The following is a 26,897-nucleotide window of genomic DNA, read 5'->3' as shown; positions in this document are numbered from 1 at the left end:
CAACTTTTCTGTAAGTCTAAAATTAGTTCAGAATTTTTTAAAGTATAAATAGTTGCAAATAACTACTTCAAGATTTAATATTTTCATAGTAGAAAAAATAAAATAATTAAGAATAAATACATACTGAAGATTAGTAGTAAAATAAAAATGAATTACTTGTCAAGTGGGTGCCCTGGAGAAGAAAATTCTCATGAGATATCCTGATCACTTCCATTTTAATATGAAGTCTAGAAAATTTTTTATTAAAAAATTCTGAAGAAAATTTTTAAAAATTATAAATTATACAACCTAAATCAGTAACTCAAAAAACTGAAGTGTGGCAAAACTAAGTTATAGATATAGGTGGGAAAGGGAAAATACCATATTAAAATGAACAATTTAAAAACCTTCCTAAGAGGTGAGTGATTCCAAAGTTTTGGAGTTCTACATTTCTACTGGTATACATAACACTTTTGCAAGTATCCCACATTCTAGAATGGTGGATTGGCAAAAACTGATTTTGAGACCACTCTTCTCAGATGCCCTGAAATGCCACAAAATCAGAACATGAAGCATAAAAAGTCAAGGAAAACACTTCAAAAAATACTGTCCCATGATCAGAATATCTTCAGACCATTTATCCCTTTGATTTTAATGGAAGCAGTAAAAATACTTGCTTCTATAGAAAAATTGTAAAATGCTCTGAAAAAATATATATTTCTATCAACTTCAAATGTATACTGATATGGGTAAGGGAATCCTCAATAATTGGTTTCCTGTAAATAACCTTCTAAAAATTAGTAAACAAACAAAAAAAAAAACAAAAAAAAAAACAAAAATAAAATAAAAAATTAAAAAAAATAAAAAATAAAATTAGTAAACAGACTATTGAATTGTTGTTCTTTAATCCTTCTTCTCCCCAAACTGAAAACAATTCTATCAGTGATAACAATAAAAGTCTATTTGGAAATAAAATCATACTTAGTAATTTACAAAAGTAAAGGCTTTTGTAGTAACTGGAGCAAAGACTAGCAAAGTAAACAGAAAACATAAGAAACTTCTATGCTGTTATGTACCTATGATTCAACAGAAGAATAATAATAAAGCAAAATATTAATTCTCAAATGTTCTGAAATTAGATAGTGGTGATGGCTGCACAACTTTGGAATTTACTAAAAACCACTGAATATACATTTTAAAAGGTGAATGATCATAGTATATGAATTCTATCTCGATTTAAAAATCAATTTTCAAAGTCACTTTTTATACCCTAAATATTGGTCATGTTTTCCAAAGTTCTTTTTCTATAAACATAAGGCACCCCACTCCAGTACTCTTGCCTGGAAAATCCCATGAACGGAGGAACCTGGTAGGCTATAGTCCATGGGGTCGCTAAGAGTCGGACACGACTGAGCGACTTCACTTTCACTTTTCACTTTCATGCATTGGAGGAGGAAATGGCAACCCACTCCAGTGCTCTTGCCTGGAGAATCCCAGGGACAGGGGAGCCTGGTGGGCTGCTGTCTATGGGGTTGCACAGAGTCGGACACGACTGCCGCAACTTAGCAGCAGCAGCAACACTCATTTGAAGCTAATGTCTAACTTATATCAATAATGCATGAAGAATGTTACATAGCTAATATTGCCATAGAAGGCAAAGGTTTTTGAGCAAAGTTCTTTAACCATAAAATTCTATCTCTGTAAGAGCTTATAGTAATCTGAAACCAAAGAGGATGCACCTTATTGAAAGAAATAACCATATTTACATGAGTAAAGAACTTTTCAGAGAATATATTTTATCATGTAAAACCATAAAACAGTATATAGATCTTTATTAAAAGTTTCAGTGAGAATATATACATGAAAATTTAATTACTGTAAATTAAAAGAGCAATGATAACGTTTTTCAAACCTACCTGGTTCTGTCATCTGAGATTTTTGTATCAGGACATCTCTTATTTTCTCCACCCACAAGTAAAGAATACTTTCACCAATATTCTGGCTAAACAAAATTCAGGGGAAAAATTGTTATTAAAAAAATTCTTTCTCAAATTCAAGATAATATAGACATATTTATAATCTAAGAAATTAAATTATATCTAGCCATGTGCTTTTTTTTTTTTTTCTGCCTTGCTGCGCAGCTTGTGAGATCTTAGTTCCCCAACCAGGGACTGAACCCAGGCCCTTGTAGTGATAGCTGCAAATCTTAACCACTGGACCACCAGGGAATTCCCTAGCCACGCCCTTTAAAAAGAAACTTACAAAAACATGAGATTTACTAACATTTGTAGATGAGTATTTAATACATCAATATTAAAAATCCCAAATGGCTCCCAAATTAACATTGCTTACTTAAAATAAGTAGAAGAACTACAACCAAAGAGAGGAAAGAGAATTTCTGAACTTGAACGGAATTAAGATAGATATAAATACGACTTTGTTTCTGTCAGTGAATATAATTGTAGTACTGATGCCCAGTCATTGCTTGCTTTCCTCAACTTTTTGAACAATTTCAAAATACTTATTTTGTATACTTATTTCAACAATTAAGAATACAAAGCATTTTAGAAACTCCCCAAGAAAGCCAATTTACAAGACTAAAAGACAAGCAATTTAAAGCTTTAGATTCTTATTTTGTTTTTGACATAATATTCTATTGCCCAAATTCACTTCGGTTCCAAAGAGCTGTCTGGCTGCATCAGATAATTGAGTCCATCTCAAAGGCTCACTGAGAAAAAGAAGTCATAGTTCATTTCCACAGAGTTATGTTAAATGATGGCAACAGCAATAAAATAAAGGCCCAAGTGTCTATTTTTTAGGGAATGATACTAATTTTAGATGTGTTAATATGCGTGTTTAAGGAACTCACCAAACTACTTCATAACACCTTACCCCTTCCTCTAACAGTTTCTCTTGAAACCATTATCTCTCTTTATCACCACTCATCAGCACCCAAAGGAAGCTTTCAAAACAAGCATACAGAAGAAAACAACACTGTTTTGAAATAATTCTGTACCCTCAAACACTCCCATCCCACCCATAATCCCTGAGCACTAAAATGACCCTCTGTGCTCTTTGGCAACCTGTCTTATTTAGAGAGGGCAAAAGTCAACTGGAAAAGTTTTAAAAATTAAGAACGTTGGTTGAGTTTCTTTTAAACAATTCCTACTCCCTTCCTCTCTCCTCCATAAAAGACAGAGAAAGGTAAAATGTACTGAATATATACTAAGCCCAAAGTACATTATATATTGATATAGCAACACATTTAATGCTCATAATTTTCTAACAGAGTAGGCCTTATTTTCCCATTGTACAGATGAGAAAGCAGACCTGGAGAGATCAATTAACTTGCCTAAGACAGTCTTATAAGCAGTAAGAAGTCCAGAGCGAGAATGGGAATGCAGACTTACTCCAGAGCTCAGGTCGCCCACATCACTTTGCTCTCCTAGCAAGCAGCTGTGCCCTTAGGCAAGTAAGACACTTGAACTGCCTCAGTTTCCCCACCTACAAAACAGATTTACAGCATCTTGTCTTACTTTACAAAAGCAGTCTCTTTTCAAGTGGACCTGTCTTAATTCACTCAACAGATTTGTAAGGGCCTTGCCTACACACCAAGCACTACGTGCAACCCTGAGGGTGTAGCAGTGAATGAGAAAACTGGGTCCCCTGTCTCAGTGCTTGCAATTATTGTTCTTAAAAATGTATGCTTTTCTATGTAATTCTCTCCATCTCCTAACACCATTCTATTGAATTCATCGTATCATCATCACCACCAAAAGTAGTAGCACTAATATCTAGTGTTTATTGAACACCTACCATATGTAAGATGTAGAAAATGCTTGGTTACTTCACTTAATCTTTACAGCCCCCTTTGAGACAGGAAAATCATCCCTCTGTGAATATATATTCACATTCAGATTTGTTATTTTTGATAGGGGACTTTTGGGGGAAGGGGCAGTGGAAAATGCCTTGGAAGAATTTCTGCAGTTAATAACTAATTTTTCCTAATAAGAAGAAGACATTAAACCTTAACTCCAAATTTCCTCTCCTCTAGCCCATGGCGTCCTGAAGAAAAATATTCAACAGCACTCCATCTAACATCATTTATTGACTGTTTCCTTTGTCCCGAGTATTTAACTAGATTTACTGAAATCCAGTTTAAGGAAGTTGTAGTAGATGTGAAAGGTTTCCTGAAGAAAATGAAAATTCTTTCCCTTGGACCTCCAATTCTATCACTGATGGCAGTTTGGGTGGTGTCACTGTTCCTGCTTTTTTGTTTTCTCTCACGACAGTAGTTTGTAACCCCCCTTTTTAAAAAGAAGAGTTGATTATTCATATCTTTTAAATGCAGACTAGGATTTGGTGGTTTTCAAACTTTCGCCTTTACTGTAATGAAATCTCTCACAGAACCAAAAACAAGTTAAAACAGACAAAAGCTCGAGTCCTCTCTCCTGTGCCCTTCTTTTCCTGCACCGCAGTGGTCCTGGAGGAAGTTTGCTGAATCCTAAAAATCGGTACAAAATCTGAGAATACTCATTATATGGTGAGATGCTAAGCTTTTAATTTATGAAATTGTTGTGGTATAGTAGCTGAATATAAAAAGTCTAGAACAAATTTGTTTCAAATTGAATAAAAGATCAACTTGAATTAAAAACTGCTATTTTAGTTGAGACACAACTGTGATTAACTATACTTAAATAACTATAATCCAGTTCAGAATGATCAAAACAAAGTCAAGTTACTTGTGACTCTCATTTGACCTGTGGCTCTAATTTTCATACCTTTAATTCTCCAGTATGTATATTTGTTATTTAAGGGTAAAGATATTCATTAAAATGTACTACAAAGTTGTGTAACCTCAGACAAATCACTTGATCTGAGTTTCCATCATCTCATTTTAAAAATGACAAAACTTGATGACTCTTCTGACAAGAACAAAAATGAGAGCTGCTATTATACAGTGCTAAAATATATCACATGGATTATGTCACTTAATCCTCACAATGATATTATTCTATTATCCTCATTTTACAGATGAGAAAGAGGTTGCCTTATTTCAAAAACTGACCCCAGAAGCCTGCCCAAGATACCCTTAACATCAGCTTGATTAAACTTCAGACAGGCACAGCTTCCTGACTCTAGGCCCTGACCTCTCTGTTCTTAGAGGATTTTCTTTAGAGAACTTGTCATGAATTCTTCTTTTGCTCCTTTGGGATTATGGGTATCTATTTAGAAGCTATGTCAGCTTTAGAACCAAGGAGTGTCTTTCTCAAGGACCTGGGAGCCATTCTTCTGAAATGCAGTCATAGAAGAGGAGAATGCCCTGTTGCCCAGTCTCTGTTGGAAGGAGCATCTTAACTACTGATGAGCCACGATCTGCACACACAGATGGCCTGACCACGGAGAAACACTCTTGCAAACTCAGGAAGTAACTTAATGTACTGGACACTCTCTGATCATTCCCCCCCCCCCACCCCGCCCCCCAAGCATTCCCCTGTGCTTTTTTCTACAGCTTAGCACAGCTTATCCCAGCCCTCAAAACCCTGCTGCCTTTTGCTTCAGCCAGTTGAGTTCAGACGGAGTTCTGCCTCTCTCCCCTGTTACAACAGTCTTGAAGAGAATATTCCTTGCCTGTTTAACTTGGTTTGGTGCACTTTCTGCTTTGACAAGCCTCATTCTCTAGGTTCCAAATCTAAGACTTCATGTGATACATCACACTGTGAAGAGCTGTGGGAAATTAATCATTTTCTTGGATTTAAGAGTAAATATTGTTGAAATTAAAAGACGCTTACTCCTTGGAAGAAAGGTTATGACCAACCTAGATAGCATATTGAAAAGCAGAGACATTACTTTGCCAACAAAGGTTCGTCTAGTCAAGGCTATGGTTTTTCCTGTGGTCATGTATGGATGTGAGAGTTGGACTGTGAAGAAGGCTGAGCACCGAAGAATTGATGCTTTTGAACTGTGGTGTTGGAGAAGACTCTTGAGAGTCCCTTGGACTGCAAGGAGATCCAACCAGTCCACTCTGCAGGAGATCAGCCCTGGGATTTCTTTGGAAGGAATGATGCTGAAGCTGAAACTCCAGTACTTTGGCCACCTCATGCGAAGAGTTGACTCATTGGAAAAGACTCTGATGCTGGGAGGGATTGGGGGCAGGAGGAGAAGGGGATGACAGAGGATGAGATGGCTGGATGGCATCACTGACTCGATGCACATGAGTCTGGGTGAACTCTGGGAGTTGGTGATGGACAGGGAGGCCTGGCGTGCTGTGATTCATGGGGTCACAAAGAGTCGGACACAACTGAGCGACTGAACTGAAATGAACTGATAGATGAAATGATCTATCATAAATTCAAATTTTAAAAAAGTTTAATCTTTTTCATTTTTCTGTTAATACCAAGTGGTATAATGTTTGAAATATTTTTTAAATCTGTCATTTACCTTTTGTTTTATAAAAATCATTATTTTCATATATTCAAAATATCCATGTTTAAAATGCAAAATGTTTAAACAAAAATAAGGTATAATAAGCAAATAACTCTACATCTACCCAATCACCAAATCCTAGTTTATGCTCTTAAGTATTCCTCTAACTGGCCATTCTTCTCCCCTACATTCTTGTTGCCCCAATGAAGATCTCCCCTGTCTCCCTCCTCGTTATTGACTGCTGCTCTGATGGAATCCCTTCCTTCAGACTCTTCACTGCCCACCCTCCACACTGCCACATGAATCTGATTACATCACTTCCCTGCCTAAAATGCCTGGAGCCTACAAGATAATGTCCAAGCTCCTTACCCCAGGTTAACAGGTTCTTCTTACACCTATCAATTCCTATCCCCAGCATATCAGACTATTTGTTGAACTCTGCAGTTCCTTCTATCTGAAAATCTCTCCCTTTCTGATTATCTGCCAAGCACCACACCCAGAGGTCACCTTCACAATGGAACCCTCCTTTACAACCTCACCACATTCCCAGAGACCTCTAAAAGGAACAGCACTTGGTCCAAACCGCTCAGCAATTACGTCACTATAGTGTATTGGTGCACATCTATCTTAATTTTTAAGTTCCAAACTCCTAACAAGAGTGCTAGCATATAGAAAATACTTATAAAATGTTTACTGGACAAGACTGTTAGCTTTCAGACTTCTTCCTTCCTTGCATAAAAGAAAACACAGTTCACGTTCTTATCTAGGCAAAAAAATATTTCAGCAGTCAAAATGATTCTAAATAAATATGAAGATCTTGATAATGTTACAATATTTAGAACATAATGAAACTATAAACATTAAGAACTATATTTATACATTTTAAATGTTTACTTTTCAATGACCAATAGCATTTCACTTGTTGCCCCTTGCTGGGATTTTATGGGAAAATATCATTAAAAGTTGTCACACAAAACTTTTAAAAACACAATCTACATTTCTACCTAGACCACATGTGTGAAAAGAATACTATTGGACTGGGGTTATTTTCAAGTGCTTTTAATAAACAAGATGGGACGAACCATATCCTATCTTCAGAACAAACTGCTTTGTTATTTCTGATCCTTCCTAATTCTCTAATAGCTCAAGAGAACTAGCAAAGGAGAACAGCAAGTTGTGCCCTATGGGAGGGTATCTCTTAATAAAGGGGGCACTTCGGGGTAGAAAAAAGGCAGATGGAAAGCCATTTCAGAGTGCATGACACTGTGCAAAATAGGAGAAAAATCTCACTGATGAATATGACTAACAGGACAGAAGGCAAGTGTGGGAAGATTTTCCAAGAAGAGGAAGTGTTCAACACGATCAAAAGTTACAGAGGCCAAATAAGATAAGAACTGAAAATTGACCATAAGATGTACAATTATGACATCCTTGCTGAGCAAACCTGCAGTGTTATTTATCTTATTCTACTTTAGGGGGTACATTGGTAAATAGGCATAAATAAAAGATTACAGAACGAAGTTTGCTGGGGGCACAAAAGTTGGAATGGCCAGTAAGATCATGGACAGAAAATATTTCATTGAGAAAACATGTAATATCTATATTCTGAGGATCATGGAATCACTAAATGGGAGCATCTCCCATTGATATCTCCAGTTCAAGATTACTTCTTGAGTCAAATGTAAACCTAGGGACTCAAGGAAGACCACACTTCCTCTTGGTAGGAACCAACAGAATCAATTCCATGAAGACTTAGCATTTTTAAATTTAATATTCTGTGAGGAAAAGAACCCTGGTATAGACACAAAGTGGGTTTTCTCACTGTGCCAGGTGGGGAGGCCACCTAGAATGCGCCCTTATCAGTTCCTGGATTACAGTAAAGCTGATATTCCAGAACATTATTTGTTGTACTAAGTTAATATATCTCAATACAATTCACCCAAATCACAGAAACACCTTCTCTGGACTATTGCACCAGCCTCCTGATTGATATCCCAAATCTAGTTGCTCCCTTCCAATCAGTTCTCCACCCGGACACAAAACGGGGTTTTCAAAATGAAAGTCTCACCACAACATCATAGTACTTCTCGGCTCTTCTGAGCTTCCTACAGGTCTCAGGACAAAGACAGACACTCCACATGGCCTACAGAACTCTCTATAACTTCCCCTGCTCACCTCACCGCTTCCTTTCCCAACATGCTCCCTTTTCCAACACCCCCTCCTTATACCACCATTATTTTGTGTCTTCATATGTTCCAAACTCCTTGACACAGAGCCTCTGCACATGCTGTGGTCTTTCACTGGAGTTCTTTTCATTTAAGTAACTCAGCTCTTAAGTCAAACAAGCCATCCCTCACCTCCAACTAGGGCAGGTTTTATTTCAAACTCAGTACTACACATTAATATCCTTCTTTCGTAGAACTTATCACAGCTACAGTTTGACATTCATTTTTACAGAGTTATCAGTAATATCTCCCCTACCAGCAAATTCTAAATGCTATGAAAACTGGGACCATTTCTGTTTCTACTAATTCTATATATCCAGGATCTAGTATAATACCTGCTATGTAGTATCTGCTGAATGAATGAGTGAAAAATACAGTATACTATCAATAGACTCTCAGTCCTATGGCCTAATACAAGAACATTACCATTAACAGTACATGGTAGTTTAAATAGAATAGTTATGCTTAGGATTCTGCTGTTACCAGTTTCATTCAACATAGCCTATGAAAATATCAAAATAAGAACAGTGTCTCTGAATTTACTTTCACAGGTAGCTAAGTGTTTTTATAGCTATTAGGTCTAAATAATACTTTTATTTTTGTTTCTAAATAGAATTTATATCAAAAGTATATATAAAACTATATAACTAATCTTTCAAGGATTCTTCAACTGTATTCTTTTTGTTAATGGAAAAACAGCTTAACATAAAGTTTACAAAAGGGCCTAATATATCACAGTTCCAACAAAGCCCACAACAGTCACTAATAGCATTGTTTTTAATCATCCATTACTTACATGTATATTTCCTCAAGGCTATTAGATAAATCTGCCCGTTCTTGCCCTTTAAGCCAAGGAGCACTAAGATTAAATAAAATAAAGATGATTACTCAAAGACTGTGTTTATATCACAAAGAAAAAATACTGATTAATCACAAACTGATTTTAAGTTTTAAAATTTTTCTACTTTGATCAAAATATTATTTTATGTTATATAAATCTATACAGTTCCAAAATGCTTTCATTTGCATTAACTCATTTAGTCCTCTCAGGAAACCATGATGACACCAACACCATTATTATTCAATTAAAATATAGTTTAAAAAATGGGGGAGTGCATAAGGTATCATAAAAGCTGCCTAAGTTTACCTAAGTGGCAGGATATGTTCCAGAATCTATATTTCCAAATTCACAGTATTTGCCACACAACCAGAGTTCCCAATTTTTTCTAACTGATGTCCCCAAAAACAACTCTAACAAATAAGTCAATTGCCACATGACTGTAAATCAACTTTTTCTGAAAAGAGCACTTATGTTTATAAGCTTTCTATAGTCATATCTTTCATTTTCAATGAATAAAAATGAAAAATTACAGAATCATGAGTGATAGCAAACTTTACTGCTGTGGTTTTAAAACACTCAGGGAAACAGGTTAGGAGTGAGCCTACAGACCAAGGTTTCTAGATTACTAGATTGTCTAACGAGGAAGATTTCCTTCCCCATCTCTAATGACATTCTGTAGCTATTTTATCCCCTATGAATCCTGTAATTCTGTAGCTATTTTATCCCCTATGAATCCTTTGATTCTTTTATACTAAGTGGCAAACGTCAGTGTGTTTTTACATAATTTAATTTTTTAAATGTAAATACATTAAGTCCAATTTTAATTTTTATATACATTTTGACATATAAGGGTACCATACAAACAATCTTGGCAAAGTAAAACTTTTTATAAAAATATAAATGTAGAAATATAGCTTACTTTAGTTGATAAATAGGTGGAGCTGTACCTGGGTATTCATTTGGTAGCATCACCTACAAAGCAGTTTAAAAACAAATCTGCTTATATTTTATCGTGGTTCAAAAACAACAACAGTCATAAAGCCAGTCACCAGACAGATTTCTAACTTGCCAAACTAAGACACAAAACCATTGTTTTATCAAATTTCAGAAGCGAATTCCCTCCTCACATTTATGCTTCCACCTTAAATATGTTGTTAGAGTTAGTTGCTCAGTTGTGTCCGACTCTTTGCAACCCCATTAACTGTAGCTCACCAGGCTCCTCTGTCCATGGAATTCTCCAGGCAAGAATACTGGAGTGGGTTGCCATTCCCTTCTCTAGGATAAATATGTTGTTAAGATGATGCCAATTTTTTAAGGAGATTATTTGCCGAGAAAGTATAAAAGCAATTAAAATTAGAAAAAGTGGGGCGGACAAAGACAAAAGGGAAACTGAAATAGAGTCGTTATACCCCAACCCCGGATGACGAGGGTGGCATTATAACATGTTCCAGATATTTTTAAGAAATTTAAAAAAAAATCCTACCAAATACAATTAAATAGCTAACAGTTATTAGAAAACCATGCATGTTTCTTTTGAAATCTGTATTACTATAAAAATGAATACTGATAACAACTCAATTTGGCATCTTTTATGTTGGAAGTACAGACAGTCACCAAAGAATAAGCATTAAACACAAAGCCGTAACTGATCGTTTCCTGTATGTATCCTAACCACAACTGATTCCCAGTTAACAAAGAAATGAGTTATCTACTCTATGAACCACCTAAATTACTAATCTATTCTTTCTCAGAAAATGCTAGCCATCTTCCCAGGTTTATACCCTCCTCTATTAAATGGAGAAGATAATGAAAGGAAGAGAAACTCGAGTCTGCCAAAGGTAGATGAAGAACACTTAAATAACTGGCACAGGAAAGACCGATATTATCAATGAAAGCATTACTGGAGAGTGATCTAACTACGCATACATTTAGATCATCAATCGTTAACAAAAGTCAGCAACGAAATGACAGATTAGAACAAGTCACACAAGAATAATTAAAGGAATACAACTGTCGTCAATAATACAAAGTCAATACTGTAACTGGAAAACGGCTATAGATGAAGAAAAATACCTGTAAGCAAAGTGTCCACTTGGGGTCATCTATATCGTCGCTAATTCGAATACAAAATATTTTGGCGCAGTCATCAATGACACACCATTCCTCGCCATATATAGCAGCCATTGCTTCAATTTCCTCATTCTGAAAGAGGTTGATGAGGGGAGAAAGCCAAAAATTTTTTGACTACCCTAAAAAATCTGAGTCTTCCTTACTGCTTTATAAGGTATTTGCATTTAACGTAACCATCTTGGGTAAAGGAGACCTAAAGGAACGACACCAAACGTTCTCAGCAGCGGGTCAAAATGTCCTACTCCCTGGGTACCAGACTCTATAGCAATGACGGGCCCAACCTTGCTACTACATCCCTGTGCTTTTGACCACTGCTGAGCCAAAATATATATGCACTCCTATATTCTGTATGAGATTCACAAGTGAAAGGAGGATAAACCTATCTTCTCTGCTCCACCTTCTCTTTTTAACAGGTAACCCCCCCCACCCGCCCCCCACCCCCCCACCCGCCCCCCACCCGCCCCCCACCCCCCCCACCCGCCCCCCACCCGCCCCCCACCCCCCCCACCCGCCCCCCACCCGCCCCCCCACCCCCCCCCCCCGCCCCCCACCCCCCCCCACCCGCCCCCCACCCGCCCCCCCACCCCCCCCCCCCACCCCGCAACCCCTGGACCACTGCTACCTATTATGTTTGCCCTTATGTTACTACTGCCTATCTCCTGCTTCGTTTTGTTTTGAATTTGGCCACGAGGCTGGGTGATTGTTGGGGTTTTTGGTAATCAAATCCTCGAAACGTTTCAGAAATTACTTTTGGTTTCAGGTTAAGAATAAAACGGGATCTAAAAGTAAAAATGGGGAGCAACGTATACTTCCAACTTTGTATGATCTCATTTTGTCCTTAGGGCCCATTAGGAAAAGCTTCAATAACGCCCACGTGAGCCACGCGCTGGGGCTAAGCTCAAGCCCAAGAGCATTAGATCCACGGGTCCTCAGGGGACTCCAGGGTCCGTGTTGTAATTGCCCCTTTTGCAAACGCAGAAACTGAGGTCCTAAGTGGCCACTCCAAGGTCAACCAGCAGAGACAGGCTGGGGAGCAGAACCCTGGTTTCTGCCTCCAGCCCGGCGCTGCTGTGTCGCGTGCTGATGGTTGACGATGGCACCGTTCAAGGCAGGCCCAGCGCGCCGACGCCCGGGAGCCGCCAGCGCGAGAGATGGGCTGAGCTCAGGCGCCGGGAAAATGGGACGCGGCTGAGCGAATGGCGCAGCCTCAGCCCCTGGCTGTGCGGGCGAAACCGGGGGTGGCCCCGGGCAGAAGCCCCCTCGGCCTAGGAGGCCTGAGGCGGCGAGACGAGGCCGAGCCGAGCCTGGAGGTCGGCGCTCCGCCGGGGCCTCACCTGCCTCTGGTCGCTGCCTGCGTCCCCCTCAGCCATGTGGCCCCGGGAGCTGCCGGGCGGCCACCGCCTGCCCAGGTCCGGAGTGCGGGGGCGGGGCGCTGCGGCAGTGAGCGGAGCGCGGGCAGCAGCGAGACCCGACCCGGAACCGCAACCCCGCCACGCCGCGCGGCTCGCCTCTGCTTCCGGGTTGCGGGCCGGGCTGAGCAGGGGGCTGCCGGCGCTAGGGTCTGGCCGCGCCAGCCTCTTCCCACGTCTTCCGGAACTGGGCCTGGGAACGCAGTCCCTCCCAAGCAGCGGCAGGAGTCCGCTTGGAATTTGCTCCTAAAACTCAACGGGGCTGGGAGCTTCTGCTCGCCCACGGCGCCGTCGGTGCCATCGAACCCACCTGGAGACTGGAGAGTCGGTTCACCGCAGCGTCCCAGGAAGGGACTCACCGCAGCCCCCAGCCCAAGACTCATCTTTGCATTTTAAGCAGGGTGGTTTTGTTTTGTTTTACGTGTTTTAAATTTTTTTTTTTTTTAATTTGAGCAAGGGTAAGTTTAATTTCCCCAAAACTATAGAGCAGGAGAAGGCAGAAGGCAATTTTGAAAAACTTAGTATTCGCTGTTGTCTTATGATAATTTTCTTGAGTGTTCTTGGACTATTTTTCCGGGGGAGCTTTCGCCCAAGACACTAGGTTTTACCAGTCAACATAAAGGTCGTTGTTTCACTGTCCCAAAATTTGGATCTGTTTGTGTCGTTTCTCCCCTGTCCCCAACCCATGCATTCCTGTATATTGGTTGTGGCTAACATGTGTCACTTTAGATGAGACACCTTAATCAAGTCCCTTAATGTCTTACTCGAAACACAGTTCATCCCCTTTTGCTTCACTTTCTTCACGCACACAACACAAACTCAAAATATTGCATCTTTTCTCTGTCTTGTCTTCCCTAATCACGGGCGTGTTTTATTCCCCCTTTAAAACACTTATCTGAATCAGGAGAATTACAAAAAGAATTCCACCCGAATTAACTTTGAAGGGATCTTAGTATAAGTCTTGTGGATTTATTAATTCAACAGACATTTATTAGGTTCTTATTGTGTTAAACTTTCGAAATGAAGATTTAGATGTTGTGCATTGTCTTTAAGAAGCTAAAATGAGGGAGAACGAAAGTAAATTAGTATTTAAATGGGTGGGAATTAACATCCTGTTAGTAGTCCAAGGAAGGGCCTCTAGTGAATGTCTTCACTGTTGTCTCGAAATGATCACATTGTTTGTTAATCGGCTATAAGTTAATAGAAATTTTAAGTTTTTTTTTTTTTTTTTAAAGGAAGGTCCATTTATTCTAATTTTATTGGGCTTCTCCTTCCTGAGGATGCTTGAAGTGAGTCACGGAAGAAGAGGTAGAGATTAGCTAATTGAAAAAGGAAGAAAATTGTTTCCGATGGAGAAAAAAATATTGGCAGAAAAATCGTGGCCCATTTAGGGAACATCGTGCATTTCATTGCCTCTGACATCACAGCTGTTGACCTCTTTTTGTCATATGACTTGCATAATCCCTTTATGATTGTCTCCATAAATCTGCACATGTGCACTCATTTTGGTTCCAAGAGAAGGCCTGAAGGACTTAGCCCTCTTTCGTGTCAGTCACACCCCCTTCTGCCAAATATTTGATTTGGATAGTATGTTTTCCTTCATCTTCAATAGAAGCAGTTTTAAACTCCTCCTTCCAATCAAGTAGGGCCCCAAAGTTCATGTGCGACCAGTCCATCACGGTTATTTTCTTCTTGGTGAGGATTTGCCTGAAAGTTCCCTGAGGTTTGGGCTTCCCAGGTGGTGCTAGTGGCAAAGAACCCACCTGCCAATGCAGGAGACATAGATGATCCTTGGGTCAGGAAGATCACCTGGAAGAGGGCAAGGAACCCAGTCCAGTATTCTTGCCTGGCGAATCCCATGGATAGAGGAAACTGGCAGCTGTCATCCATAGGATGGCAAAGAGCTGGACACGACTGAAGCAATGCAGCATGCACACACGCACTGTGAGGTTTGGCCCCTGTGCATCTCCAGGCCGTCTGAAGCTTTCTGCAGTTACCATCCTAATACTACCTAGACGACCATCTATTCTTAAACAGCTGTTTTTCTTCCTTCACTCTGAACTCTACTGATCTCTTCTCAACATCTTACAACTTCTGTTGCAAAAAATAGTAACTGTCACCCTTAAAGAAGAAGAAAAAAAAAGCCATAGAATCCTTTCTTCAGTGAAAGCTTATGTAAAACAGATTAGATTGTTCTGCCTGAAATAGTGGTATTGGGCCTGAAGTCCCAACTACCTAGCAACCTCCCTCCCAGTGGACCTGCAAAGACATTCAACCCAGATTTTAAAACTATTGCATTAAAATAGAAAACAATGTGCAGCACAATTTAACCTTCTAAACAAGGCATAGTATTAGTATATCTAGTTTCTCATACATGGCACCTCTTTTCTTGCCACACACATCAACCCAGTCTATTTTACCTTCTGGAGATTGCACCCATGAGTTTCTATTGATCCTACTTCTTCATAGCTAGAGTCTTTAAATCTTTTGAGCTCAGATTCTAAATTGAAGTTACTCTTTCTGCCAAAGTGCATAAAACAAAAATATTTACAGCACCACTTTATGAAATGATTCATTTTCAAGGCATCAACTGCTGCTGCTGCTGCTAAGTCACTTCAAGTCGTGTCCAACTCTGTGTGACCCCATAGACGGCAGCCCACCAGGCTCCCCAGTCCCTGGGATTCTCCAGGCAAGAACACTGGAGTGGGTTGCCATTTCCTTCTCCAATGCATGAAACTGAAAAGTGAAAGGGAAGTCGCTCAGTCGTGTCTGACTCCTAGCAACCCCCTGGACTGCAGCCTACCAGGCTCCTCCATCCATGGGATTTTCTAGGCAAAAGTACTGGAGTGGGGTGCCATTGCCTTCTCCGAAGGTATCAACTACTTTATGCAATATCCCATCGCACTAGAAATGGTCCCTTCTGGGTCAACACACAGAGGAAGTTAAAGTATGTCCTTATGAATACTAACATGATTGGAACAGCTTCTTAAAACTATTTCCACCTAAAAATGTATTTTAAGGGGCCTGAAATTAAGGATGTTGCAAACTGAGATTGTGGCTGCATCTATTTCATATTGCAAATAGGACCTCAGAGAAGGCAATGGCACCCCACTCCAGTAATCTTGCCTGGCAAATCCCATGGATGGAGGAGCCTGGTAGGCTGCAGTCCATGGGGTCGCTAAGAGTTGGACACGACTGAGCGACTTCACTTTTCACTTTCATGCATTGGAGAAGGAAATGGCAACCCACTCCAGTGTTCTTGCCTGGAGAATCCCAGGGACAGGGGAGCCTGGTGGGCTGCTGTCTATGGGGTCGCACAGAGTCGGACACGACTGAAGCAACTTAGCAGTAGCAGCAGCAAGCTTTTTTTTTTTTTTTTACTCTTCACATCATTCCCTGCAAACAACCCTGAATAAGGCTCTAAACTCAGATATGCAAAGAGCACTTTGGAAAAAGAGGAGGGAAACAATTACTGAAGTAATAAGTGTGGCAGACAACCTACATTTGCAGAAAGCAAGACTTATAGGCAATTTAGTTGAAAAGGCTTTACTTAATAGGAACTTCGAGCAGTTAACTAGTTGCTGAGAATGAACAGCAAATAACAGATTTGGATACATGCAGGGTCTCTACACCAGATCCTGCTGATTTCTCCATCCATTTACCTAAATGGCTGGTTACTGAACATGTTCCTCAAACTCAGTATGTCCAAAACAACTCAGTATCTTTCTCCCTAAACCTACTCCTCTGCCTATCTTCCCCATTTCCGTATTGGCAACCCCTGATCCCTGCATCATGCTTCCCTCCTGGCTCAGCCAGTAAGGAGTCTGTCTGCAATGCAGGAGACCTGGTTTCGATCCCTGGGTTGGGAAGATTCCCCTGGAGAAGGAAATGGCAACCCGCTCCAATATTCTTGCCTGGAAAATCCCATGGACAGAGGAACCTGGCAGGCTACAGTTCATGGAGTCACTAAGAGTTGGACACAACTGAGCATCAATAATTGGCCAAGCCTGAAACCTGGGAGACATACTCTACAATTTTCAGTCTTCATACACAGACAACAAGTTCTGATGATTCTGATTCCTTAATATTGCTTACCTTCCTTATAGTCGCCTAGTTTTTCTGATTTCATCTGGACCCTCTAAGTTACCCACCTCACATCTGCCAGAGGAATCCTTCAAAATGCACATGTCTGATGTGTCCTCCCTGGAAATCCTTGCTCCCCATAGCTTTCATGGTAATACTTAAACACCCTAACACACAAGATGTGTTCCTGGCTACCTCTCTGATTTTATTTCCCACTGTTTTACCCAGACCAGCCTCAACTATTTTACTGAAGCTTTCTTTGATGAAAAAATTCTATGGATTTAGCGGGGGGCAGGGGGAAATGTGAAAACTGCTATTTTACACCATAGAAACTGTGTGGGGTGTTAAGACATACAAAGTGAAAGTGTTACTCCCTCAGTTGTGTCCAGCTCTTTGAGACCCATGGACTGTAGCCCATCCCTGGAATTCTTTAGGCAAGAATACTGGAGTGGGTTGCCATTTCCTCCTCCAGGGGATTTTCCTGACCTAGGGGTAGAACCCGGGTCTCCTATATTGCAGGCAGATTCTTTACAATCTGAGCCACCAGGGAAGATGTACAAAGAGACCAGTGAATGGAGTGAAGGAAGAGGATGCATCTGTTTAACAATAGATGGACAGCTACATGGTATTAGGATGATAACTGCAGAAGTCTTCAAGTGATGTGGAGGCATTTGGCCAGAACTTGCCCATAGAGGAGAAATATGATGACTGCCTGCACCAGAATTTCTATGTAGAGTAGACTTCAGAACGCAATATGATTGGAAGGAGGTACTTAGAACTTTTTGCTTAAGATTAAGAAACACCTTGGACTGCAAGGAGATCCAACCAGTCCATCCTAAAGGAGGTCAGTCCTGGGTGTTCATTGGAAAGACTGATGCTAAACCTGAAACTCCAATACTTTGGCCACCTCATGCGAAAAGTTGACTCATTGGAAAAGACCCTGATGCTGGGAGGGATTGGGGGCAGGAGGAGAAGGGGACAACAGAGGATGAGATGGCTGGATGGCATCACTGACTCGATGCACATGAGTTTGGGTGAACTCCGGGAGTTGGTGATGGACAGGGAGGCCTGGCATGCTGCGATTCATGGGGTCGCAAAGAGTTGGACGCAACTGAGCGACTGAACTGAACTGAAGAAACATAAACTGTCCAAACTAAATACATGGAAGGAGAAGGAGTCATACTCAGACCATAAAGGACCAAAGTTCTCTCTTGGTACCAAAATGAGTGCATATAGATAGAGAGATGTGGAAATGATCATTAACAGGTTATGTAAGCAATGTGACAAAAGGGCTTGACAGCTGTGATAACAGGAAGAGAAATGAGTTATTTGAATGGGAGAAAACCTAACCTGGAAGTATATGCATCTGACTGTAACTGAGATGACTGTCATATCAGGTGTGAGGAAAGAGACCTGTGAACAGTTCTCCATAAACCTATTTCAACCTACATTGATGGTTTGAACAGGGGTCTTCTAAATATTCTCTAGGACCTTGCTACTTAAGGTGAGGTCTGTGGACCAACAGCATCATGTTATCTAAGAGCTTGGTAGAAGTATGGAAACTCAGGCCTCCATGCTAGACCCATTGGGTCTGCATTTTAGTAAGATTCCTGAGTGACTCTTACGCAAATTAAATTTTGAGAATCTTGTGTGATGGCCATGGGAAAGCTCTTCTCAGGTCTTGGAGAACAGGGAGGGTAATTGACTGAGGGCCCCACTACTGTGCTCTGAGATCTGTTACTGTGTTTGTACTGAGACTGTACTTCCTGTGGGCTGCCCTCAGCCAGGCACACAGCAGTGAGCCAAACGGACCCATTCCTGAGGGATAAGACACTCCTCTGATGGGAGGCTTGGGATCCTGGGCTCCCAAAGGTCTTGCTGAACTTTCCTTAGGTTTACTGCTTCAGAGTCACTGCAGACAGTGACTGGAGCCATGAAATTAAAAGACGCTTGCTGCTTGGAAGAAAAGCGATGACAAACCTAGGCAGCATATTAAAAAGCAGACATCACTTTGCCGACAAAGTTTCACATAGTCAAAGCTATGGTTTTTCCAGTAGCCGTGTGTGGATGTGAGAGTTGGACCATAAAGAAGACTGAGTGCTTCTTTTGAACTGTGGTGCTGGAGAAGACTCTTGAGAGTCCCTTGGACAACAAGGAGATCAAACCAGTCAATCCTAAAGGAAGTCAACCCTGAATGTTCATTGAATATTCATTGAAGCTCCAATACTTTGGCTACCTGATGTGAAAAACTGACTCATCGGAAAAGACCCTGATGCTGGGATCGGGGGCAACAGAGGATGAGGTGGTTGGATAGCATCACCTACTCAATGGACATGAGTTTGAGCAAACTCCGGGAGATAGTGAAGGACAGGGAAGCCTGGCATGCTGCAGTCCATGGGGTTGCAAAGTCAGACACAACTGAGCAACTGAACAACTGCTACACAGCCTTCCTCTGTCCCTTCTCTCTGTCCCTCCACTCAAGGTCAGATGTGCATCAGTTTGATGGCTCTCAGAGCCTCTTCAGGCTCTTTCCTGTTTTTTCTCACAGGCATTTTTCCTCTAGCAAGTTTCTTGCACATTTAACCTCATGTTGGCATCTGTTTCTTCAGGACCCAGCACAGGCTGCTTTAAGATACACTGTAGCACGGGTGAATTCTGCCTACATAGTACTGACTTGAAGTCATATATGTTCCTGAAATATTTTTCTAAGGGAAATATGTCCTTAAAATATTTAAGAAGCAAAACACAAACACCTTGGCACGCTATTAATGAGTCTTTCCTCGATTTCCTGTGCTTATTGTATGCTCCCAGCTAATGAAAGCTAATGTGGCAGACGCAGACCAGTGAATGCTGAGGCTCTAGGTTCTCTTTGTCCCATTTGTGTTCTGGCCAACCGTTTGACCAATTATGGCCAAGAAATGTGACAGAGGCACAAAGGAGGATTCACGTGATGCATATTAAAATATAGGTTTTAAAAAGAAGCTCTCAAAAAAAAAAAAAATAGTCAAGGAAACAGAGCCAAGATTAACAAGCAACTGGGGAAGGAAGGAAATCCTTGAAATTTTAATATCACCATAAATAACACAGCAGCCTAAGAAGATTAGCTGGCAATTGTACAAACAGTAGCAAGAAAGAATAATAATTTTAGGCACTTCCTGGCTTCAGGAGATTTGAAGAGACTGGAAGGGTGACACCTAATGTATACTACTAGAGCTCATACACCATGGAACCATGGGGTAAGGACCCTGATAGCACTGGTCTGATCAGCACCCCCATTTCAGAAATAGGCACCCCTTTCTCCAAAGAAGGTGTGCGGCCACTTCAGTGACCTCAAGGGCTGGGGCTGATTTCTCAGTAACGATGTGTCCAAAGGTGTAGTCCAAAGAAATTCATTCCTCAGAGAGGAAGGTGGTAAAGTGAGGTGTTCTGTGGTCAATTGAGTTTATCATCTCTGTGCTAAACACACCTCATCTGATAATTTTGTGTTAAAACTCTTAACGCCCTTAATATTTTAACGTACAGTATAAATCTCCAAGAGAAGATGGTAGTATGCAGCTTTTCTGAAAGAATTTAACTAAGGAATGCCCACCTCTCTCCACCCCCTAAAATCTTAGAGCAGTAGAATTACTAGAACACTTTTTGATAAACACTATCCCCACTTAGCATCATTATACCTTATGTTCCCCTGGTGATACAAGTTCAAGGTCACTGTTGTATTTATTTCTGATCCAATATTAAGAAGGACTTGGGTCCCCACTTGCCAAAAATACTAACTCTGGCTATAAAAAAAAATTTTGTTTTAATTTTTAAGAAACCTCTTAACAAAGTTCTAGAAGGGATAGTTACCAGTTCTGTTGTTAGTTGTTAAAACCGTAGAACGGATTGAGTTATGGCCAACAGAGAAGAAGGTCATGGAGGGGAATGAGAGGAGGGAACCAGGGGCTTAGCCTCCCTCAGCATCACACACAGTGACCCTGTCTTAGCCCAGGATTCTTCCACCTCCTTTCCTCTTACATGGGACTTCAGTTTTCTTTTCCTCTAAAAGTTTTCCTCGGACTGAAAGTAGAAACAATAGGATCAGCTCCCTCTGTACCCCAAAATTAGTGTCCAAAGGAGATGATCATGTGAAATTTTTAAATGTTTGATGAAAATATTGGGGCTTCTCAGGTGGCGCTAGTGGTGAAGAACCTGCTGGCCAAAGCAGGAGACATGAGACAAAGTTTCGATCCCTGGGCTGGGAAGATCCCCTGGAGGAGGGCATGGCAACCCACTCCAGTATTCTTGTCTGGAGAATCCCATGGACAGAGGAGCCTGGTGGGCTACAGTCCCTAGGGTCGCAAAGAGTCAGACACGACTGAATGGACTTAGCAAGCACATATCCTCAAATGCTTCTTTGTTCAGTAATAGTGTGAAGTTTTATTTTTTCCTATTGGATCAAGTCTCAGTTCCTCTGCTTGGCTTTCAAAGACCTTCAGGTCAGCTCTCCTAATGCAGCTGTTTAATCCTATTCTCCAAGACTCTCCACTGTAATTGCCAACCCTGTCTATTGTTACTGCAGCTTCCCGCCCAGGCTCACTGCTCACCTTAGTCCAGGCCCTCTCAACTCCCCCTGGACCACTGCAGTAACTTCTTAGTTCATTTTCCTGACTCCAGACATTTCCCTTTCCCATCCTGCTTCCTGCCAACAGAACGTTCTCACTGAAGGACCACTGTGATCATGTCAGTCCTTTGTTCAAAAGTCTTTCCATCTTCTGCAGTCCCCATCTCAGTAAATGGCGCCTCTCTATACCAACTGCCTGTAGCAGACACTTGGGCGCCACCTTTATTCTTCCTTGTCTCTCACCCCACTCATGGAATCAGTCACCAAGTTCTTTGTGTTCTGTCACTTGTATCTCTCAAATCAGTCCCCCACTACTTTTCTCCATCTTCATAGTCCTTGTCAAAGCTGAGGCCCCTTGACTGGACCACTACAACAGCCTCCTAACCTGCTTCTGACTTCACTGTCTTTCAGCCCATTCTCTGCCTTGCCACTTGACATAGCTCTCTCTCTGATAGAGTTCTAGTGTTGTGACTCTCAGGCTTAGAACTCTTTGGGGTTTTAATTCCATGCCTTTGAGGATGAATCTCAAAGTCTATGACACTCTATAAAGGATGCTTTGTGATGTGGCTCCTTAACTCTCTGTCCTGCACCTTCTCTTCTAGATTTATTGAACTAGATCCACTTCCTCTCAGAAGGCATGTGATCGATTGCTCACCTGTCTGATTGCTCACCTCTAGCCCTTCTCAAGTGTTACTCCCTCTACATGGAATGTTCTTTACTCCCACATCCAACACATTGTTTTGGACTTGGCTTCCCTGATGGCCATTACCATGTCTCTCTTCATCTTTACCTTGCAAGCACCCAGTACAGTGCCTGGCATTGGGTGGGCTCTGAATTCAGAGAAGTTAAATTGTTCATGGTCATACAGCTGGTAAACAGGTAAAGAAAGGGAAAGTGGTGTTAGTTGTTGCTTAGTCATGTCCACATGGACTGTAGCCCACCAGGCTTCTCTGTCCATGGCATTTCCCAGGCAAGAATACTGGAATGGGTTGCCATTCCCTTCTCCAGGGGATCTTCCTGACCCAGGGATCAAACCTGGGTCTCCCACATTGCAGGCAGATTGTTTACCATTTGAGCCACAAGGGAAGCCCCTAACAGGTAGAGAGCTGGGATTCAATTCAGGTTTCTGAGTTTTGTGTTCCTGCCATTTTACTGCATTGCCTCCTAACTTGGGATAAAACATTTTAGACATAAAGTCCCAGTTCATTCATTCATTCAACAAATATGTTTTGATTTCCTAATATGTGCCATGCATTGTGTTAGATAAAGGGGGTGAACTGGTGAACAAGGCATTCCTTGGCTTTAGTATACTTCTACTCTGATGAAAGATACAGATGAATGAAGACACATTTGTATCACAATGTGACAGATATTATTATAGGAGTAGATACAAGGTAAACCTGAAAGACTATAGGAGGGGGTCAGGGAAGGCCTTTGGAAAGAATTGATTTCTAAGCTCTGACAGTACGTAGCATAAGCCTCGGGAAGATGCGGAAGCTGAGGAACAGCGTTCAAGGCAGAAAAGGACAACATCAGCAGAGGTCTTAAAGCATCAGAGACCACGGCAAATCAGGGAACTGAAAGTTGTTCACAATTGCTGAAGTGTAGAAGTGTTCAGTCACTCAGTCGTGTCCAATGCTTTGTGACCCCATGGACTGCAGCATGCCAGGATTCCCTGTTCTTCACCATCTCTTGGAGTTTGCTTAAATTCATGTCCATTGAGTTGGTGAAGCCATCCAACCATCTCATTCCCTGTTGTCCCCTTCTCCTCCTGCCTTTGATCTTGTCTAGCATCAGGGTCTTTTCCAATGAGTTGGCTCCTTGAATCAGGTGGCCAAAGTATTAGAGCTTCAGCATCAGTCCTTCCAATGAATATTCAGGACTGATTTCCTTCAGGATTAACTAGCTTGATCTCCTTGCTATCCAAGGGACTCTTAATAGTCTTCTCCAGCATCACGATTTGAAGGCATCAGTTCTTCAGCACTCAGCCTTTTTTATTGTCCAGCTCTCACATCTGTACATGACTACTGGAAAAACCATAGTTTTGATGATAAGGACCTTTGTAGGCAAGATAATGTCTCTGCTTTTTAATACGCTGTCTAGGTTTGTCATAACTTTTCTTCCAAGGAGCAAGAGTCTTTTAATTTCATGGCTGCTGTCACCATCCACAGTGATTTTGGAGCCCAAGAAAATAAATTCTGTCACTGTTTCCATTGTTTCCCCATCTTTTTGCCATGAAGTGATGGGACCAGATGCCATAACCTTCATTTTTCGAATGTTGAATTTTAAGCCAGCTTTTTCACTCTCCTCTTTCACTTTCATCAAGACACTCTTTAGTTCCTCTTCACCTTCTGCCATTAGGGTGGTGTCATCTGCATATCTGATGTTACTGATATTTCTCCCCACAATCTTGATTCCAGTTTGTGCTTCATCCAGCCCAGCATTTTGCATGATGCACTCTGCATATAATTAAATAAGCAGGCTGACAATATACACCCTTGAGGTACCCCTCTCCCAATTTTGAACCATTGTTCCATGTCCATTTCTAACTGTAGATGCCTGACCTGCATACACGTTTTGCAGAAGGCAGGTAAGGTGGTCTGGTATTTCCATCTCTTGAAGAATTTTCCACAGTTTGTTGTGATCGACATACTCAAAGGCTTTAGCATAGTCAGTGAAGGAGAAATATATGTTTTTCCGGAATTCTCTAGCTTTTTCCATGATCCAACGGATGTTGGCAATTTGATTTGAAGTGCAGACTACCACAGATATAATGACAAGAGCCGAATGGTGACATTGCAGGAAGCAAGGAAGAGGCAGAGTAGTGTTCTAAGGAAGAGCATTAGTTGATATGATTGAAATTTTGGAAACAGCCTCTTACTACAGAGTGAAGAATAGATTAGGGCTGCATGTGGAAGAAAAGGTAGGGTGGGGAGAATAAGGAAGAGAGACCAGAGTGCTTGCCACTGAGAATGGGAACAGGAGGGAAGCGGGAGAGGAGCTGCACTTTTAGTTGTGCTGAGTTGGACGCATAGGTGTATGGTCAGAAGTTCAGCAGTGGTTTTTGGACCCGTGTTACAGATTGGTGAGACATGAGCAGACAGAGAGTTAGGAAGCCATGGGGACATGGAGCTCTTCTACGGAGAGTGTGAGGAGAGGGGAGTTTAAGGAAGAACCTGCAACACTGCGGGGAAGGAGCTCAGAGAAAGTGAGGGAAGAGCATTCCAAGGAGGCAGGAAGTGGTCACTGGTGTCAGATGCGGCCAAGAATCAGTTAAAGTTAGGACTCTTAAGGGGCTCATTGGCTTTTGCAACAGGGAGGCCTTTGGGGTTCCCAACAGGAGTAGTTTCAGTGGAGTAGTGGGAGCAGAAGCTACTACAGAGAGAAGATGATAGAGTGCAGAGGAGATGGTGAGAGCCAGTGGAGACTGAGTTTTAAAGCAGTTTAACTCCAAAGGAGTTATTGATGCTGAAGCTGAAGCTCCAATCCTTTGGCGACTGATGGGAAAAGCTGACTCATTGGAAAAGACCCTGATGCTGGGAAAGATTCCTGATGCAGGAGGAGAAGGGGATGACAGAAGATGAGATGTTTGGATGGCATCACTGACTCAATGGACATAAGTTTGAGCAAGCTCTGTGAGATAATGAAGGACAGGGAAGCCTGGTGTGCTGCTGTTCATGGGGTTGCAAAGAGTCGGACACAACTGAGTGACTAAACAACAAAAACTCTGAAGGAGGAGGGAGACAGGGTACCACCCTCCGGAGGAGGGTTTTTAAAAGATGGCAGCAATTAGACAACCCTTGTGGAGTGGGTTCATCTCGAGAGTTGGAAGATCTAGGAGAGGGTTGATGGACAAGGTTGCTGAGAAGGGGGGCTCGGCAACACTGAGCGGGGTTCTGGCCTTTGACAGGAGGAAACGTAAGAAAGGCGTGACTGCAGGTAAGCATGTTGGTTTGGTGGTAAGAAGATCGGGGGGTTCTCAACTCATGGTTCTGTGTCCTTGGTAAGAGTGCAAGTGAACACGTTAGTCACTCAGTCGTGTCCGAGTCTCTGCGACCCCATGGACGGTAGCCCACCAGGCTCCTCTGTCCATGGGATTCTCCAGGCAAGAATACTGGAGTGGGTTGCCTTTTCCTTCCCCAGGGGATCTTCCTGACCCAGGGGGTCGAACATGGGTCTCCTGCATTGGCAGGTGGGTTCTTTACCACTGAGCCACCAGGGAAGCTGTCCTTGGTAAAGTGGGCGGCACAGTCATCTGCTGAGGGTGTCCTGGGGAGCTGGCGGGGAAGGGATTTTAGGAGAAAAGAAAGTGCAGTGAAGAGCAGGAAAAGAAGCTCAGTCCTGGCCCCTTATCTTCTCACTCTGTTCTTTGTCCCTAAGCCATCTCCTGCAAAGCTCAATGCTCACGTCCCCTCGACACAGATGGTCACAGATGTAGTTCTCTGGTTCAGAGCTCACCTCTGAGCTCTGAACCAGAGTCTACCTGTCACCTCCATTTGAGCCTCCCCAAGTTCTTTCCACTACCTGCCCCTGCAGTTTCCACTCAGAAATGCTAACAAGGAAGGACAAAGGATTGCTGGGCAACACTGAATCCAGCCAGTGTCCATCTCATGAGTCTCACTGTGGTCTGCACCGTGTAAGGTCCTGCACTAGTTTATGTTGCCCACCCCGTCTTAGCCAGTTTTGCTCACAGTCGTATCTGCTTAAAAACCATTTGTTCTATTTTTTAGGTTTGGCTGAGACAGTACATTTAAAAATATTCCATGCAGTATGTCTCCTCTTTTCCAAGAGTTCTTATGTAAAAGTTGTATACATTCCTGAATTCTGTTGTCATTCAGTTGCTCAGTCATGTCTGACTCTTTGTGACCCCATGGACTGCAGCACACCAGGCTTCCCGGTCCTTCACTATCTCCCAGAGTTTGCTCAAACTCATGTCTATTGCATCAGTGATGCCATCCAACCATCTCATCCTCTGTCATCCCCTTCTCCTCCTGCCTTTAGTCTTCCCCAGTATCAGAGTCTTTTCCAGTGAGTTGGTTCTTCCCATCAGGTGGCCAAAGTATTGGAGCTTCAGCTTCAGCATCAGTCCTTCCAGTGAATATTCAGAGTTGATTTCCTTTAGGATTGACTCATTCGATCTCCTTGTAGTCCAAAGGACTCTCAAGAGTCTTCTCCAGCATTTCCATATGCTCAAATCCTATCCA

At 41.8% G+C, this 26,897-nt stretch overlaps 1 protein-coding gene across 5 annotated transcripts in view; it reads right to left on the bottom strand.

The window, feature by feature from the left end:
• IMPACT (impact RWD domain protein) overlaps window positions 1-13,136 on the bottom strand; it is a 29,661-nt gene extending 16,525 nt beyond the window's left edge. For 2 of the 5 annotated variants that reach the window (XM_044934433.2, XM_025273144.3), the window contains exons 1-5: window positions 12,936-13,134; window positions 11,545-11,673; window positions 10,391-10,443; window positions 9,427-9,489; window positions 1,896-1,981 (exon numbers count right to left, since the gene is read on the bottom strand). In XM_044934433.2, the coding sequence (XP_044790368.1) occupies window positions 1,896-1,981; window positions 9,427-9,489; window positions 10,391-10,443; window positions 11,545-11,673; window positions 12,936-12,971 (367 nt within the window). In that variant the 5' untranslated portion in view covers window positions 12,972-13,134. Of the gene's footprint in view, window positions 1-1,895; window positions 1,982-9,426; window positions 9,490-10,390; window positions 10,444-11,544; window positions 11,674-12,935 lie in introns of all 5 variants that reach the window. The other 3 variants (XM_044934434.2, XM_006041828.4, XM_006041826.4) reach the window with 3 other exon arrangements.
• Window positions 13,137-26,897: the final 13,761 nt, after the last annotated feature.

The sequence above is a fragment of the Bubalus bubalis genome, chromosome 22, assembly GCF_019923935.1.
Source record: "Bubalus bubalis isolate 160015118507 breed Murrah chromosome 22, NDDB_SH_1, whole genome shotgun sequence".
Lineage (NCBI taxonomy): Eukaryota > Metazoa > Chordata > Mammalia > Artiodactyla > Bovidae > Bubalus > Bubalus bubalis.
Note: the sequence above shows the minus strand (reverse complement) of the source record. Positions and strands in the feature narration are given on the sequence as shown.